The sequence below is a fragment of the Daphnia magna genome, unplaced genomic scaffold, assembly GCF_020631705.1.
Source record: "Daphnia magna isolate NIES unplaced genomic scaffold, ASM2063170v1.1 Dm_contigs021, whole genome shotgun sequence".
NCBI classification, from domain to species: Eukaryota; Metazoa; Arthropoda; class Branchiopoda; order Diplostraca; family Daphniidae; genus Daphnia; species Daphnia magna.
The window spans coordinates 449,416-468,336 of NW_025533118.1; the positions used below are offsets into that span (position 1 = coordinate 449,416).

Below are 18,921 nucleotides of genomic sequence, written 5' to 3' on the forward strand. Positions count from 1 at the left end.
GTTCCACTTGATTCAAGCCCACAGCCCAATATGAAGAGAAATGGAAACGTTGAATAAAACAGCCTGTCATTTTCTTCAAATTCATTGAAGGGTGAAGCTTCCCTCTCGATATGAATCTGAAAAATAAAGAAAATATTTGAACAGTAAAGTTGTGTTGTTAATACCGGTAGCGGAATCGATATCGATTTAATGGCGCTCTTGATATAGTAACGCTTCAGTATCGGCGTTACTTTTAAGAACGCCTTTTCAAGTATCTCAAGCCAACAAAACACTATTATAAAGGTTACCTGGCTTATATGTTGGTCAATCCTTTCATTCACGTTTTCGGAATTTAGGGGTTCTCCATGGGACGAATGTAGGACATTAACGTTTGCGGATGTATCTAAGGTTTCTGAAAATATATCAAATAAAAGAATCACTAAATCGGTATGGGTTTACGTGAATATTGACAATAAAAAAATTACCTAAAAGACCCCTTAAAGCTATCCTAACAGATTGTGTTTGGTCCGTAGTTACAGGCAAACTACGAGTTAGGAGAGAAACGTGCAATGGCATGTCTGGATTTTTATCAGAATCTTGAATTTCATCTGTTGGCACATCAGATGATCCTTCTGGGGTTACCAAACGATCGATTTGAATTTCAGTTTCTGTGTCAACTATTGAAGCATTTTCGATTAATTCTACCAAAATATTTTGCAACTTCATATGCATTGCTTCTGTTTCAATGATAGAAGCGTTGCGATATAAAGGGTTGAGATGTTTAAGAGCATGAAGCCAAAGATAGACAACATCGACTCGGACGCGCAGTTCATTGACGTCTCCGAAACGAGTTGGAATTAAAGAGTCGAATTGTAGTCGAGAACCGATAAAACAAATCGAGAGAAATTCACCAAAATTTTCCGTTCGAGGATACTCTCCTCCATCTATAAATAATAAATATAAATTTAGATAAATAAAAGGTCGTTGGAAAGTTTAGGTTAGGTTTAGATAGGTTAGGTTAGGTTAGTACAACATAGTAATTATAGTTAAAAAAATTACTGATTACCAAAATTTGAATTCAATCTCTGAAGTTCCGCCAATTTTGTAGTGCCATCTGGTTGGGGGTACGTAATCACGTGACCCTTTTTTGCTTTTTGTCGTTCGGAAGCATTATATCCGACAAGTTTCAAAATTGAGACATATTGACGACTGCGGCAAATAAGAAGTTCTTCTGAGAGAGTTAACTGCGGAAGTCCTAATCGACCAGGATGACCAAAGTCAATACCAGCAGCGATACAGAGTTTTGGAATTTTCGGTTTACTACTTTTGATATTTCGGTGGCAAGTTGAACAAAGTGAAGCAATACCGTCTTTTACCAGTTCAGGATGAAGATGCTAAAGTTTACCTGTTGAGACAAATAACCAATTCAAAGCCCAAAATTAATTGATGAACTATGGTTAGGTAAGGTTAGGTTAAAGAAAACTACTAACCTGAACTCGAAAGGTATACGCTAACACATAGCTGATATGGGTGGGGTATTGCGTAAAACAACAATTTACGTTCTTCGTTTAATTTAAGCAAATCTAATTCAGCGACAGGAACTGGATGGTAGAGCACTTTGTTCATTTGGAAAGCTCTAATTCCGCAGCAAGCACAGCCCAAAAGAAGGGAGTCTTTGTCAAAACACTGCTGAAATTCATCGACGATTCTACCGCGATCACGAATGTCAAAATTCCCTTCAACTTCACGTTTCAGTTCTTCAAGTAAATTTCTTTCTTCTTCCGGAGTAGACCCATAAAGCTTAGCTGACGCGGAAAATCTGTTTTGTCCAGAATTTACAGCCAAAGCTAATAAAGCAACGATTGGGTCTTTTTCAAAATTCACTAGTTTTTGGGCAGATGGTGTCTCTTTACAATGAAGGTTTAATATAGGAGCTTGCGTATTTGACGACAATACGGGATGCAGGTTAAATATTGGATCTTGAATACTTGTCGACAATACTTCAATCTCTAATGGATGATTTTGATTTGCTTCTGTGATCATTTCACCAAGTTCAATAAAGCCTTCACCCACCTTAATAAAATAATTTAATAAGAGTAAACAAAAAACAGTAAAATCTCACGTTGAAGAACAGGTTTACCTCAACTTCAATGTCAACAAAATTATTTTCCTGCAATCCAGAGAATTTTCAGCGGAATTTTCAGCGGTCTAAATATTGAAGTTAAGAAGCAAAAAGAAAATTAATTATTATATTAAATCATAAAAAATTGAATCAGGTATACTTTTCGTTTTTTATTATTTTTTGAGGCGAATGATCCCTTCCTCGAATTAAAAGTTTTCCTACCTTTTGGAGGCATTTTCAAATCAATTTAAATACGTTACTGGAAAGAGGGAAATAGCCTTGGCCTTCAGAATCTCCAGTCAATCCTTACATTTAAAAAATAATGTTATGGATTAAATTTTAAAAATTGAAAAGGAAAACTAAACCCAAATGAAATAAATTATGTTACCAGAAAAAACAGTAAATTGGCCTTGAGACTGTTCCTAAAACAAAGAAAATGAAAAATAAGTTAGAGTTAGGGTCTGAAACACTACCTTTGCTTTGCAATATTCAAGAAAAGAAGTATGGGTAGGGGATTACAACATTCTGAATATGTAAGGGAGGGGGGAAGCAAAAGTGCATAACGAGCCATTACCTAAGCATCGTCGACCTGAAAATGTATTGAAGGAAAACAGGCTAGTTGAACCATACTCTCAGTGGTATGAACACGCATTCTCTGGGCTTGCCTAATTAACACCATGTCATTTAGGGCGTTAAAAAGAAAGATAGAAGAAAAGGGAAAAAGTAATGGCGAAAAACGTGCCCATTTTAGCTCAGGCGAACTTCCTACAACAAAAGGTTTTGCGGATATTCCTCTTGGTTTTCTAGAGTAAGTGATAACATTTTTAACTATGTAAATCCTAAAAAGTATTATCTATTAAAATTTTGTAGAGGGCCTATTAAATGTCGAGTGACTCATAAAGTTACTTTCTTAACGCATTCGAATACTTGCCTTATAATAAATTTGATTGACGGAAATGGTGACGAAATCCGTCTCAACGTATGGGGCCCAGAGAAAACTGCAAAATATGTGGATAAATTTGAAGTGAGTCTGACAAAATATATAACATTATAAATTGATTAAATGTTCGTGTTTAGGTAGGAAAAGTTCACCTAATAAGAAAAGTTTCAGTTATTACGAGCAATAACGAATACTCCAGGATCTTAAACAAAAGAACGTTAGTGTCAACACAGTCGACTACAGTAAGTTTCTTTAAAATAACACATTGTAAAATAAATTAAAAATTTGACAACCTGCAGGTAAGTTTAGTGAATGCTATAGAAAACGAAGAATTTCCTGACTTAGCTTACAATTATATGTCTGTTAGCAGCATTGGGGACATTGCTGATCGAGAAATAATTGGTGAGGAAAATTTAAAAAAAAACTTACTTCAATTAACAAAATTTTTTTGTCTAGATGTAATAGGGATCTTCTACAAAAAAAAGAAGAAGGTGATACCTGGATCGGCGAAACCATCTTAATTTTATTTAATCATTGCCTTCCTTCTGTATAGTCTATTATAGATATATATATATTTATTATTATTTTCATTTTCACCACTTGGCAACACAACTAGCCTTGTCGCCAAGTTACTGTTTAGTAGTAGCCATTGTTATTTCAGTTGTGATCTGTGAGTCAATTTACTGTCTGTCAATCGTGCACGTCTGATCATACTTAGGTAATACTAATTTGTCTATTCTGTGAACTTAACTTCATTGTTTCCTTGCCTTAGTGTTGTCTGTTCGTGAAACTTGTGATTGTGATTGCATGCTTGGTGGCAATTGTTTGCGTGTGCAAGCCTAATTCCACACACGCCGGTAAATATTTAATTAGAATGCTATGCTTGTGGGATCCATACTTATTCTTCCTAATTTCAGACATTGTCCATAATCTATTCCTTGTATGGTGAGAATATACCCTGTCCAAGGCAGCAAACTTACTGATTTAGTCAGAGCTTCAGAACAGTGATACCACTGCAGTCCTATACCAAAGAAGAGCATAGTATTAAAATTTTGGACGACAAGGGCAAGAAGGTGAGAAGTATGAAAGACTACTTTAAAATTCTTAACAATAACTTTATTTTGATTTCTGATGGAAGTAGGGTGCTCAACAATTGAACAATTCCTGCAGAAAATGAAAATAGAAGAGTTGAAGACTATTATAGGACTCAAGGGAGTGCGACTAGTTAGGAAGGGAGAAAAACTAGAATGTGTCACATATTCTGACACAATTATAGATGTAAAAAAAATTGCTTATTTCAAAACCTTTCACTTACTTTTATTTTATCGTAGATCGATCCAGCATCCAAGCACACTGAAAAACTAAAAAAATGGATGGCTGACGAAAGTTCAGAAGAAGAAACTGCTGAAGCCACTAAGTAAATAATGTTTTCTATTAAAATTGACTCGGCAACTTTCTCAAAATCAAAATGACTAATAAATGTGAATGAAGTGAACAAACATGTCTTTCTCAATTTCTGTTCCTTTGTAATTATATTAGATTGAACTAAAAATTGTCTTTTATAAGCTAGTATTACAAAAGGTCATGGCCTAATTTGTGTTACAGCATAGCCTTCTCTATTAGAGAAAGGCAAAAGGAACGCTATCCCTTGCATGTGGGAAAAATGAAGCACATTTTGCTCACCTTTCCTCCCATTCCCTTCCTCCAAGGGTACCCACGGGAGCCATCTGGTGATAAAAATGATGTAGGGGGGAGGGGGAGAATCACCTGGATTTATGAGCGGCAATTTATGAACGCCCCATTTATAATTTGCCGTGAGGGATTTTAATAACGATGTTACACGGAACGGCATGCATTCCTGTTTATTGCATATGTTCATTCGCAGCCATTCAACACGTGCAGCCGTACAATAAAATTTTTTTGTCTCCAGCTCGGCGAGAATGGGCATAACATGTGTAATTGAGGGATGCCTCATTCATTCCAGAAGGAATGAATTCATATCGATCGAAAAGTTAACTTTTTTTAATCGCCACTAGGCGATAAAACGGCTCCCGTGGGTACACTTGAAGGATGGGCAAAATTGGAGGTAGGGAAGCCAAAATTGCTTCAAAAAAAAGCCCCAACCTTTCGGCTTTCTTAATAGAGAAGGCTATGGTTACAGGAGCTGGTCGTGACTTTAAAGAGCCAAAGCTTTGTCCGCAAGTGCTTCAAATATACCGTAGAGGCGCCTGGTGGTGGTTTGGAGCAATACAACAAAATAATTTTGCGCAAGTTTGTTTAAACATTTGTATTGATGCTTACTTTTGACAATACATTTTTTTCCATAAACAAAAGTTCTTGAAAGCTTTTTACTAGTTTTCATATGTCTTCTTTCTTTGGCTAGGTAAAAATTACGAAATGGTTTTGATTTCATATGAATTCTTATGTGGATATATTGCAGTATTATATATGGTAATGACTCATCATACTTCATGGAATGCGATCTTCCAGATTTAGCTTGCAATTCAGCTTTCCCCTTCATAATAAAGGTATTGATGATTACTCTTCCTGTAAATTGTAAATTAGGTTTTTATAGTTGAATGCCAATTACTCTCTAACTCAAAACTAGTTTATTGGTCCAATAATTGACGCCAATAATTGACGCTTCTGCGAAAAAGCGTAAGTTGAAAGACTTGGCTTGTTATTACCGAACATTTTGATAACGGTGACGTCATGACTCGTAAGTGTGAAAGAAGACAAGACGGAGAACGAAGCAAACACTATAAATTGATTGAAATTTAGAAATCTTGGATCCAAAATCTGTTTATCTTTGGCCCACGTTACATGTCTATAGACAATTTTTTTCAAAAAAATTGCCCGAAGGACATTACCGAAGGAATCTTGTTTCAATTTCCCGTCGCCTACGTCACCTCACACACTCACATTTCTCAATTACCTCACATTTTTGTCAGGAAACAAAATTTTTTTCTAAGTTCTTATTCGAATCCCCAATATACATAGCAAAATAAGATATTAATTGGATTAATATATAGCTTAGTGGTTAGAGCGGCTGACTAGCGTTAATGATGCAAAGAAGTCCAGAGATCAATCCCCATTAGCGATCGGCACCGATTGGCCAAAATCGGTTTAACCGCCCCGCAAACCCCGGAAAAGGGCAATCGGGTATGAACCAGGGTGCACCATTATCAGCCAGATTATCGATTATGTTTTAACGTCGATCGATTGATTGCAATCGAGGTTGCATCCCCGATTAGGCAACCCGGTACAACCCCAAATTATATCAGGGTTCAAAAATTTTCACCCAGAACCCTGAACGCCGAGCCCCGAATTTCGAACCCGATTGCCGAAATGCGCCCCAATTAGGGACGGGACCGATCCCTAATCCTCACCAAAGACTGAACTTTTTTCGTTTTTTAGTGTACTTATATACTTAAATACGAAGCTTGAAATTACAGATAAGTAGGAGCAAAATTTAACTAGGATAATAAAATAAGTAGAATTGGCCTTTTATTAAGTATTGAAAATAAGTACTCTACCACCGCTGTGTACGTACAGGAATGACTTACTTGCCAAAAGGAACATTCAATGGAAATTTTCCACGCCATCTACAACACATCATGGGGGATGAGCATGGAAGCGCTTGATAAAAACGTCTACTTCTTATTCTCTCAACTCGGTCTTAAGTGGGAAAGAGGTGAGAGAAGAAAACTGGAGAACGGTATTTGTTGAAATAGAGCTATTGTTGAACGCCAGATCTCTTAAACAACTTAGCGTACCTCCGGAGAATGTAGTCCGGCCCGTATGGAAATATACTGATGAGTCTTGATGATTAACCGATGATTTCACACGATTTCATATAATTTTAGACAAAAACTATATGTTTATCTGATTAATTTCGGGATATTTCCAGAAAATCATTATTTGTATCAGGTAAAAAAATTTACAAGTCCAGAAAGCGATTTTCGAACACAAGTTCTTTCAATTTCATCAGGGGTTTTTCACAAATTTATCATGTTGTCATGATTTACCACGATTTTAATGGCGATTTATTATACTGACGAATTTGGTTGATCTTAACCATGATTTTTACATAGATTTATCACTGATTATTAGTTGATTTTTATCAATTTATTCAATTTCATCAAATTTATCATGATTAAGTTCTTTTTTCATCACTTCTGATTTTATGCTTGTAATTGATCTTTGTAACCATGCTTTATTAGTGAATATTGGGTGATTTGTACCTCGATTTATCTTATCACTTTGACACCACGGGATGTTTTCGGACAAAATCATATTAAAATCTAGTGATTTTATTCATAGGATTTTTATATAGATTTATCATTGATTATTGGAGCTTGATTTCGTCATTAAAAATTATCGTACGTTATCCATGATTTCATCCAAATGCTTTATTCACTAAATAGTGGATGATTTACACCCGTTTACAACATTCTTTTTACGCAATTCCATTTTTGTGATTATAACGTTATGATTTCGCACGAGGTTGGAACTTAGTGATTTTATCCTTATGATTTATATATATATTCATCACTGGTTATTGTGTCTTAATTTCATCATTTAAAATTTGATCATTTTATCCATGATTTAATCCAAATTCTTTTAGTCCAATGAATATTGGGTCATTTCACCATGATTCTTTACAGGATTTTATTTATGGGACTAGTAACTTTGGGCCCGTCCAGGGCCGGGAGATAGGTGGCGCTAGCGTATTTTTAACGCTTTTTTGCCATTTAATTCTGCCAAACTGTTAACGTTAAATTTTTGCCCGTCTACTCTTTAAGCTTTCTGCGTTCCCATTTTTTGCCCGCCGACCCGTTCACTGTCTCTACCCGCCGAGATGTACGCCTAGTTTCCCGTCCTCTCCCTCATAGTCTGCACGTCAACCTATTTTGCCTTCCAAAACGACCGCTGTAGGTGCCCGTCGTCCCAATCGGTGGCCCTGCCCGTTAAAACCCTCACAGTCACAGCCCGTCAAATCGCTACCTGTATCTGCCCGTCTCATCCCTCACAGTCTCTGCCCATCTGCCCAATCTCTGTCCACTAAAACGCCCGCTTTAGTGGACCGTCTGCCCTGTCCTTGCCCCTGCCCGCCCTCTCCATCACAGTTTCTGCTCGTCAACCCACTCGCTGCCCACAAAAAACCCGCTGTAGTTGCCCGTCAGCTCCCTAACAGTCTCTGGCCGTCAAGCTCCTATCTGCCCGTCAACCAACAATGGATCCGCAACTCGCCCAGTATAGTGACCCGTCAATCCTTTTGTTGCCTCTGTTCATTTCTCCCTTCTGAGTATGGGCCCGTCGACCCACTTACTGCCCGCCAAATTGCCCGCTGTAGTTGCCCGTCAACCCACTCTTTGCTTCTGCCCGTCGATTTCTTGCTGCCTTTGCCCGTCACATCACTCACAGCCTCTGTCCGTCAACACCCTCTCTGCCCGTCGACGCACTCTTTGTCCGCAAAAACGCCCGCTGTAGTTGACCGTCGACCCTATCGTTGCCTTGCCCGTCCGCCCCCTCATAGTCTGTGCCCGTCAACCCAATCTCTGTACCTGCCCGTCGACTCACTCACAGTCTCTGCCCGTCGACTCAATCACTGCCGGCCAAAATTTCCGCTGTATTTGCCCGTCGAATCACTCACAGTCTCTGCCCGTCCTACCACTCGCTGCCAACAAAAATGCCCAATGAAGTTGCCGGTCAACTGATATATTGCCTCTGGCTATCTAATCCCTAACAGTCTTTGCCCGTCGACCCCCTCCTCTACCCGTCAACCCCCTCTTTGCCCGTCGATCAACAATCGATCAGCTAAAATAACCACTGTAGGGGGCCCGTCGACCATATCGTTGCCTCTGTTTACCATCCTCCTCACAGTCTCTGCCCATCAACCCACTTACTGCCCACCAAAATATCCGTTTTAGTTGGCCGTCAACCTATTTATTGCCCCTGTCCATCGGCTCACATGCTGTCTCGTCCACCCGTCCTCTCGTCCGATTTCGTCCACCTTTTACGCATCTAGTCTTCCAAAAGCCTCATCTCGCCATTTACCTTAGCCAGTAGCCGGCGGCAACTTACAGCCAATCACAGGATGCGCATATTGCAAAAGACCCAAAACTCCTCCCACATTTTTCCCTAGATTTTTATAGATTATAGACTAGTATACGGCGGCCCGTCCCAGGACGGTAATGGGTGAAGTCTAGTATTTAGTCGGACCTATCCTTAAGCCCCTTAATCAACTTAAAGCCCCTTAATCCACTTTAAGCCCCTTAATCCACTTAAAGCCTCTTAATCCATGTTAAGCTGCTGAATCCACATAAAACCCCTTAGTCTACTTTCAACTTATTAATCCACTTAAAGGCCCCTTAATCAATGTTAAGCCGCTGAATCCACGTAAAAAAATTAATCTACTTACCAACTTAATTATCCACTTCTTAATCTATGGTTAGCCGCTTAATCTACATACAATTTATTAATCCACTTTAAGCCCCTTAATCCACGCATTGTCAAGTCGTACCACTCATACACGTAACAAACCATGGAGGAAAAACAAATCACGGTTGAGCGCACTTGGGAACTGCCTCCAAGGCCATGCTCCTTACTTATTCCTTTACTTGCAGTTTTTGTGCTTTACCAATGCCCGTCCCCTGCCCGTCGTTTCCAACCTGTCCGTTGTTTCCGCCCTGCCCGCGGATCTCGCCCTGTTTGCGCGTCTACACCAGCCCGCCGTTTCCCCCAGTTCGTCCTTTTACGCACCCTGTCCGCGCGAATTTCAAAGAAAAATGTTAAGCCTAACCGGCGGCAGTTCAAATCCTTTTCAGGTGGTCGACCTTTTTCCAGATAGTCAACCTTTTTCCAGGCAGAAAAAAGTTACGTGAACCCTCTCGAACCGATGGAAGTGCGCGCAATGGAACAAAAGGGAACAATCTCTTAATGGTGTTGGAACGCAGTCAATTGAGCTGTTAAGAAAAAAAATGCAATGGTGGTTCTTCAAGGGATGAAAAAAGGAAATGGAGTCTAAAGGTTGTTGGAACGTAGTCAATAGACATATTAAGAAAACATGAATTGGTGCTTGTTTGAAGGATGCAAGAGGGAAAGGTCTCTCAAGTATGTTGGATTGCAGTAAATGGATCTGTTGAGAACACAAAGAATAGGTGGTTGTTTGAGGGATGCAAAAAGGAACAGTCTATGAAAAGTGCTGGAACGCAGTAAATGGAGATGTTGAGAACAAAATGAATTGGTGCTTGGTTTAAGGGACACAAAAGAGAACGGTCTCTTAATATTAATGAATAGCAGTCAAAAGAGCTGTCCAGAACACAATGTAATAGTGGTTGTTTGAGGACTGAAAAAGGAAATGGTTTCTTCAAAGTGTTGAAACGCAGTCAGTGAAGATGTTGAGAACAAAATGCAGTGGTGCTTGTTTGAGGGGTGCAAAAGGGAACGGTCTCTTAAAAGTGTTGGAACGCAGTCAGTGGAGCTGTTGAGAACAGTAAGCAATTAGGGTTGTTTGAGCAATGCAAAAGGGAACTGTCTCTTAAAATTTTTGGAACGCAGTCAGTGGAGCTGTTTAGAATAAAATGCAGTGGTGGTTGTTTGAGGGGTGCAAAAAGGGAACAGTCTCTTAAAAGTGTTGGAACGCAGTCAGTGGAGCTGTTGGGATTACCATGAATTGTTGCATGGTTTAAGGGATGCAAAAGGTAAAGGTCTATTAATATTAATGAATAGCAGACAAAAGAGCTGTCCAGAACACAATGTAAAAGTGGTTGTTTGAGGACTTAAAAAGGGAATGGTTTCTTCAAAGTGTTGAAACGCAGTCAGTGAAGATGTTGAGAACAAAATGCAGTGGTGGTTGTTTGAGGGGTGCAAAAGGGAACGGTCTCTTAAAAGTGTTGGAACGCAGTCAGTGGAGCTGTTGGGAATACCATGAATTGTTGCATGGTTTAAGGGATGAAAAAGGGAACGGTCTCTTAATGGTGGTGGAACCCAGTCAATTGAGCTGTTGAAGACAAAAAATTGGTGGTTTTTGAGGGATGCAAAAGGGCATGATCTCAATGGTGTTGGAATGCAGTAAAAGGAGCTGTCCAAAAACAATGAATTGGTGGTTGGTTTAGGGAAGCAAAAGGAAACAGTCTCTCAAAAGTGTGGGAACGTAGTCAATGGAGCTGTTGAGAACAAAATGCAGCTGTGGTTGTTTGAGGGAAGCAAAGGTAATGGTCTCTCAAGGTTGGGAACACACAGTCAATGGAGCTGTCAAGAACACAGAATTGATGGTTGTTTGAGGGATGGAAAAGGGAACGGTCTCTTAATATTTTTGGAACACAGTCAAAGGAGCTGTCCAGAACACAAAGTCATAGTGGTTGTTTGAGGGCTGAAAAAGAGAACGGTCTCTTAAAAGTGTTGGAACGCACTCAGTGGAGCAGTTGAGAACAAAATGCAGTGGTGGTTGTTTGAGGGGTGCAAAAGGCAATGGTTTCTGAAATTAATTTGAATGCAGTCAATGAAGCTGTAAAAAAACAAAGAATATGTGGTTGTTAGAGGGATGCAAAAGGGATCGGCCTCTGAAATTTGTTGGAATGCATTCAATGGAGCTGATAGAAAGACAATGAATTGGTGGCTTTAGTTAAAGGAAGCAAAAAAACAGTCCATTACAATTGGTTATTGTATACGCAATTGCTTGAAATTAGTAAATTGTAATAGTTGATGGCGTAGAAAAATGTAAGTATCATGTCGGCCATATTGGAAAAGACATGTAAATTAATTTGCGGAATGCAGTGTTGTGATTGGCTGCAGCGAAAAATCACAAGACCGGCCTACAACCATTGGCAGCGTTCGCTCACATGAAATTTCTCGGACAAACACACAGACAGATACACAAACAAATCCCGCCCACAAATACCCCATTCGCTTTTATTAAGATAGGAGGACTAGTATACGGCTGCCCGTCCCAGGACGGTAATAGGTGAAGTCTAGTATTCAGTGCCTGCAGTGCATTTAGTCGACTTATACTTTTATTGTCTGCTGCACGTTAGTTGAGTTATACTTGTATTGTCTGCTGCACGTTAGTTGAGTTAAACTTGTATTGTGTGCTGAAAGTTAGTGTATTTATACTTATATTGTCTGCTGCACGTTAGTCGACTTTCACTTTAATACCCCTTATACTTTTTACACCTTAATCTACTTTAAGCCTCTAATCCATGTAAAGCCGCTTAATCTACGTTAAGCAACTTAATCCATGTTAAGCCAACTGCTCCATGTAAAGCCCCTTAATCTTCTTACGATTTATTAATCACTTAAAGCCCCTTCATCCATATTAAGCTGCTGAATCCACGTATTGTAAGTCTCACCTCTGATACACGTAAAAAACAATGGAGGAAACACATTTATTCAAGTGTCCAACTACTATTACCTGTCAGCAGTTGAAAGTGGAAAGAAACAGTTTTATCGTATTGTTTATGTAAGGGTATTACTAATGTAGGTCCAATGTGGCTTTGAATACAAAATGTAAGACATGGAATAAATAATTCACGGTTGAGCGCACTTGGGAACTACCCCCAAGGCCATGCCCGTGCTCCTTATTTGGTCCGTCGACCGAGGCGGAATTTAGTTCCTCTTTGTGGTTGATGGATTGGTAGTCCAACTTGTCTTAATCACTGGGGCGGCGATATTTTATTCGGCTTGCTATTCGAGGAGAACTTCTTTGTAAAAAACGTTTTTGGTGAAAACCTTGTTTTTGTCTTGCTCCGTGGATTGCGGAAGATTTCGAAGTAGCTTGCCTTGTTTCTCCGTTTCTTCGCACTGAATTTTAACACCTTCCCTCGATGTGGCTCGTGAGAACGCAACGTATAGTTGGCCGTGGCTGAAGACGGATTCAGGAAGGTAGATGCCTACTCGCTCAAACGTCTGTCCCTGTGACTTGTTGATGGTCATGGCAAAAGCCACAAGCACAGGGAACTGCAATCTTTTGAGTTTGAAGGGCAAGTCAGAGTCGGTGGGAGACATGGACATCCGCGTCCTTTGTGTTTGCCGGCCGCGATCTCTGCCACGATCAGGTTACCGCTGAGCGCCTTGATGATGAGCCTCGTGCAATTGCAAAGTCCCTGTCGTGAGTCAATGTTCTTGAGAAGAATGACGATGGCTCCTATTTTCAGTTTGAGTTGGTGCGGAGGTAGCCCGGAGACGTTGAAGGTGAAAATTTCCGGAGGGTAGTTTGAAATTTTCTCTGGGTCCTCTGAATCGATGGTGTCGATACTTATGCAGACTTTCAACGCGCCAGGCATCTCGCCGATGATCTTTTTGTTGATCCTCAGACAATCTTCATTCTTGGGACATAGAATAGCCCGGTTGCAAACTTGTTCTCTGACGCCTTCGTTTAACAGATCGGATGGATCGCCAAAGTTGTGTTCGATTAAGTTGGTTCGAATGTTGAGAAAGTCTTGCGGGATTTCGATGAGATCTGGGTCGTTGAGTCGCGGTATTTGTGCCAAAGATCCGTTTCCAAGTTGAATGAGCCGATCGGCGAAATCTTGACTACCATCGGTGGTACGCATGTTCTGCACCAATTGAAGCTGTCGAAAAAGAGGCCAAGTCACATTATTGATGATGGTCGCTTCGATGACTTTGACCCTGTTTCCGTGCCTCACAACGGGTAAGCACTGTCTAAAATCGCCGCCGAGCAAGAGAACTTTGCCACCGTAGGGATCGACGAGATTCTTCATGACGGTTTGGAAAAGATGATTGATCGCGTCGAGGGCGTGGTTGGTTTTCATGGTGGCTTCGTCGGAAATGATGAGACTGGCGTTTCTGATCAGTTGCGCGTTGTAGCTGGCTTCTTCGATTTTCGATCTTGTCGTCTCTGTTATTGGAGCATAAATGTTGAACTGCGAATGGTAAGTTGTTCCGTCCAGTAACAAAGTGGACGCGATCCCCGTGGAAGCCACTGCGATGACTGGTCTCCCCTGACCTTGAAGGACGGTGAAGAGGGTGTTGTAGAGAAAGGTCTTTCCCGTTCCTCCAGGGCCAACAAGAAAATACTGTCGTGGATGTAAGTTATTGACATCGTTGACAGCAGCCATGACTTGATCAAAGGCCACGCATTGCCCGTCGTTGAGCTGCGCCAACATCATTTCGCCCATGAGTCTCTTTTCTCTTTGACTGTTTTCGTTGTTCTCTTCCATCTGAGCTTCGACCAGTTGGTTAATCAGCTGGAAATCAGGGACAGGCAGGGAGAGATTTTCCATCGCCTGATTGTGGAGACGTAGCTTGTCCTGAATCCATTTCAACGTCAAGTTCTTGGCCACGTTGGCTTCGTGTCCGCTTCTAATGTAGTCTTCCATCAGATGGTTCAGGTTGATTTCAAATAGATGCAGAGCGTCGGAGGGATTGCAGAACAGGCAAATGTCGACAAAAAGCTGCCTCAGCTGAAGAGGCATTTGGAATGCTGCCGCTTCTTGCATGGCTCTAGCCCAAGCAGTGTCGTCTTCCAGCAAATTCAGTGCTATTGCTGCCGCTTTGAAAGTGGGATGGACAATCTGGTCGACTGTTCGCAAATCTTCAAAGCTTGTTGGCCCTTTGACGTTGATGAGAAGCAAACGAAGGCAATGCCGTTCCACCTGTCGAACACCAACCGTGTATAGGCGACCGATTATCTTGGCCCGTTTCACGCGAGGCTTCCACGAATTGGTTTTCTTGATGAAAACATAGTGGTGAGGTATTTCTCTGTAGAAATATTGCCGTGCGCTCTCGTCGACGCAATTCAACTTGAAGAAAGCAGTCAGGTTGGTGTCTCTCGAAGCGGCATTGATGACGGCTTGCATTTCGTTTCCCGGTTGGAAAAAGACGGGTTGCTCTCGGGGTAAATGGACGGCAAGGCGATAGACGGCATGCGAACGGTCGGAAAGGGGAAACTTGAAGATTCGCCAACAGGCTTCCGGCGCGCTGACGTATCGCGCATCAAGATGGCCCGTGATTTCGTCCCACTCCACACTTGGTTCTTCGCCTTCTACCTGGTGATAGGTTCCCACTTTTTGATCCATTTTCAGGCAATCGTACCCTTTGTAGACATACTTGAAGATGTACTTGACACTGACGATTGATGCGCAGTATTCAAAGTTGATGTGGGAGTCAAACTTGAGGGATAACCAAGGGTTGTAAGGAACGACCCAGGTGTTGTCCACTTCGAAATACGTGTGCCCTCGTTTCAAGCGGTGTACAACTCCCGTATCTCTTCGTCTGTAAGTGGGGTAGCCATTATCGTTGAAGATGGTTTCTTGGCTGTGTTGCTTCGGAAAAGACTTTGAGCATTTGTCGCCATCCATGCAAGGGGATTTTTTCTTGATTAACCCACACGGACCGTGAATCATGTGGGTCATGACGCTCTTGTAAAGTCTTGGATGCGTGGTTCTATCGGGAATTTCCTCGCAGATAGTTAGAAAACATCCACATCTTCTGCGGTAGCAGGGGCGTCACGCTCGTCGATCCAAATGAGCATGTGGCAGTGTGGCAATCCGCGCTTTTGAAATTCAATGACATGTATCCGAGCAGTCACAAATCCCAGCACTTGGCGCTTTTCAATATCGTTGACCAACTCAATCTCCTTTTGTTGGAAAATTCTTCCGACTATATCAGGCCGATCTGGTGCTGAAAGATGGCTGGGAATGTTGGCCGTGATTTCCCTCCAGTTTGGGTTGCAGGTAAACGTCAGGAAAAATACCGGCTTGCCGAATTTTCCGCAGATGGCCATTGCATCTTGGTACGCTTGCTTCATCGCCCTTGGACTTCCGATGAAACTCGATGGGAGGACGTGATTCGATCCGACCGTCAAGTTTTCTCTCTCGGCTCGATTGCGCAAGTAATCCAAGAGACCGTCGTACTGTGCAACGTGAAGCTCCGCCTGATGTTCGCGGATGTACTTGACGTGGTTTGCTTCAATCTTGACGTAAGAATCGACCGTCCATTGTTGAGTGAGTGATCCACCGGCCAAGACATTATTGAAATAATCCCGAATCGACATGAGAGAGCTGTAAAATTCGCATTGCGTGATCCTTTTTCGTCTTTCTTGGCCACGATTCAACCATTGGGGATCGTTTTCGTCTTCGTCTATCTGCTCCTCTGGTTCCGGTTCTAGTTCTTCCACCGGCTCTTCATCACCAGCTAGGGCTTGTACTGGAAGATTTTCACGACGCAGTATCTCATTCAGTCTTGGGAGACCGATCTCTTCCTCTTCATCCACATCCATTTCCCGTGCTGCTGCTTCTTCTCTTTCGCGTCGTGTGGTGGTGGTATAAGGCATGTTTACATGCCATCCATCGTCACCGTTGGGAAAGAGCAAGGGATAAGTCATCGGGTCGCACATGGGCTGTTGTGTGTCAATCTGAATGATCGTTCTCCCTCTGACTGGGATGAAGAGATGGCCTCGGATATCTTTCTTCGCTGGTGGCTCACCGTTTGCGCTTTTGAAAATGACAGCAATCTCGTTTGTCGTCGGGTTGTTGTAGCGTCTCTGATCTACATTTCTTCGATCACTGCTAATAATCATTCCCACTGTTTGGTGCGGTAGAATCTCATCTTGGGCTCGGCGGTACTCTTCTTCAAGTACTTGACGCATCATCTTGTATATGGCTGCGTAGGGATTATTTTCTCGGAGCATTGCGTCCAATTCTTCCATCAAATTCCTGCAGCACTCTCCGTTTGAGGTGAAATGCGCTCTGAACTCGCTGGCCTGCGCAGCATCTATGAAATAAAGATCCGCATACCTGGGATTGCTCGTGTTTAGGCCGACGGGTGTGGTGTTGTGGTACACTTGACCGTGGATTCGGAAACAGTATGGTCTCCGACCTGGCGGCGACGAAATCTTGGCTCCCAACGAAGCAAAAGCGTGAGCGCTGTTGTAATTGCGGATCTTCATCATAAATGCTTTCGCCTATGGATGGTCATTCTGCAATAGTTTAGCTAGCAGTTGAGGGCACTCTTTCGGGGGTGGGAGAATCACCTTTCCTTTTGCGCATCATTGGGTGAATTTCTTGTCTTACGGTCGTTCACCCTTGAAATGCCATGCATTACATTCGCCACAAGTGATGGTCATTTCTCCACAATCGTGCAATGGAACTCGGTCTTCGGAAGTCAAGGTTTTGCAAGCAGCTCTATGAGTTCTTGGCACTCCCGCACGGTTGCGGGTAGCCAATAGCTCTTCGCGAAAAGTGCGCTCCTCTTCAGTTTCCATTGGTATAATTTCCGCATGTTCCAATGCATTCATGGCCCGAAGTAATTCCTCATCTTCCTCCCTCTCCTCTCGCAGCCGCTGCATTCGAAATTGACTCTCTTCTCGTCTTTCGTTTGTCTCTTCTTCCATCTCTGCCGCTCTAGAATCGGCTGTCTGTTGCCTGTTTATTTCGCGACGTACTTCCGCCTCTTCATGCGTTTCGTCGGCGAAACGCTTTTGATGACGCAATCTATCCACGGTTGCACGTGACATTCTCTCTTCTTTCGTCTCTTGATCGCGCAAGGCTTGTTGACTGAATTGAGCTCCCATCAATCTTATTACCCTTTCATCATCGGTTTCAGCGCTACGTAGAGCTTGCTGCCTATGTGCCTGCTCATGTAGCCTTGCACGTTTTTCTTCCCCGTTTTCCTCTCTATGCAGAGCCTGCTGCCTATGTGCCTGCTCTTGTAGCCTGGTACGTTTTTCTTCTTCGTTTTCCTCTCTATGCAGAACCTGCTGCCTTTGTGCCTGCTCTCGCAGCCGTCGTTGTTTCACCTCTCCCGCCTCGTTAGCTCGACCCTCTCTACGTCTTTCGGCCTCGTTAGCTCGATCCTCTCTACGGTTTTATGCCTCTAGGTGTATACGCGCTTGCACATCTACTTCGTTTTGTGCTGGAAGTAAAATTTCAAAACGCTGTTTTTTTGCATCACGGACGTATTGAGCCCTCGCCCTGTGTTCTTCTAAACGTTTCGCTTTCACTTCTGGATCCTCTTTGGCTCTCTTTTCTCTTTGCTTCCTATTTTTCTCCTCCCTTTTAGCATCGGTGAGTTGACGGCGTGGCGGCATTTCTGTTAAAAAATTTTTCTTTGTTTTAAAATGTTGACTGGTGATACGGGAGAACTTTCGGAGGGCTTTGGAAGGGCCACACAAACAAAATGCGCAAACAATAGCAACAATGATTAATAAGAATAACCGTTCCACCACACTACACCGTCCCAGGCAGTTGCTCGATGTGGTTTCCAAGTGCTTAAGCCTTATAAAATTGTTGGCCCTAAACACCTATTCCTATATCTCCGGTTTCAAAAGCCTCTTCTCAAGTCACCAGCTCTGCATTCTTGACTTCTACTTGACGATTTCGCTCTATTCGTTATAATAAATCAAGTTGAAGCAATGGAATTCAATTTCACTTTTATATTGTTAAACCGGCACGGGAATTGAAATACAATATTTAAATGAATTATTCTCTACGAGGACATTAGTCAGTTTTTCGGAAAAGCTGTCTTGAGGTTACCGTGCGAACGATCTGGGTCCTTGTGTTACGAATTCTCCAGCTCCTAACGGGTTGTTCTGGTTCAGCGGGTGCAGGTTCCTCAGTTTCTCCAACCTCACTTCTGACTTCACAATCAGCAAGGTTAGGGATGAAGTCGTCCGGCTCCGACTCTGGAACACCTGGAGGAGTTTGTGGGTCCAGAAGCTGCCCGACTGGTCGCGGACTATATGGGCGATAGAAACGAGGTTTCTTCGGTGATGGCGGGGAAATAAAATCTGCTAGCCGCGGTCCAGTCTTCCAGCGTGATTGAGCGGATTCAGCTAAAGCTGCCCTCAAAGCTTCCGGTGGTTCTGGTGGTTGGATGTCGATCTCTCTTCCAGTTGCAGGACGGAAATAATCCAGCC

At 42.2% G+C, this 18,921-nt stretch overlaps 3 protein-coding genes, 1 long non-coding RNA gene and 1 pseudogene across 5 annotated transcripts; 1 reads left to right on the forward strand and 4 right to left on the reverse strand.

The window, feature by feature from the left end:
• Nucleotides 1-354: 354 nt before the first annotated feature.
• Nucleotides 355-2,022, reverse strand: LOC123477422 (annotated as a pseudogene).
• Nucleotides 2,023-3,686: 1,664 nt separating this feature from the next.
• LOC116932300 lies at nt 3,687-4,536 on the forward strand. 2 transcript variants are annotated; one of them, XR_006652580.1, is made up of 5 exons: nt 3,687-3,759; nt 3,814-3,898; nt 3,959-4,114; nt 4,180-4,319; nt 4,373-4,536. It is a non-coding gene; the product is annotated as an uncharacterized LOC116932300 (long non-coding RNA). The 2 variants fall into 2 exon arrangements; XR_006652581.1 differs by having other exon boundaries at nt 4,183-4,319.
• An 8,437-nt stretch (nt 4,537-12,973) lies between these two features.
• Nucleotides 12,974-14,503, reverse strand: LOC123477423 (ATP-dependent DNA helicase pif1-like). Its single transcript, XM_045180755.1, has one exon. It carries the CDS (start codon nt 14,501-14,503, stop codon nt 12,974-12,976), a length of 1,530 nt encoding a protein of 509 aa, XP_045036690.1.
• A 41-nt stretch (nt 14,504-14,544) lies between these two features.
• Nucleotides 14,545-15,418, reverse strand: LOC123477424. Its single transcript, XM_045180756.1, has 2 exons — nt 14,675-15,418; nt 14,545-14,616 (listed from the first exon to the last, which is right to left on the reverse strand). The coding sequence occupies exons 1-2, from the start codon at nt 15,416-15,418 to the stop codon at nt 14,545-14,547; spliced, it is 816 nt and encodes a 271-aa protein (XP_045036691.1).
• A 56-nt stretch (nt 15,419-15,474) lies between these two features.
• Nucleotides 15,475-16,956, reverse strand: LOC123477425. Its single transcript, XM_045180757.1, has 2 exons — nt 16,869-16,956; nt 15,475-16,778 (listed from the first exon to the last, which is right to left on the reverse strand). The coding sequence occupies exons 1-2, from the start codon at nt 16,954-16,956 to the stop codon at nt 15,475-15,477; spliced, it is 1,392 nt and encodes a 463-aa protein (XP_045036692.1).
• Between the last annotated feature and the right edge of the window lie 1,965 nt (nt 16,957-18,921).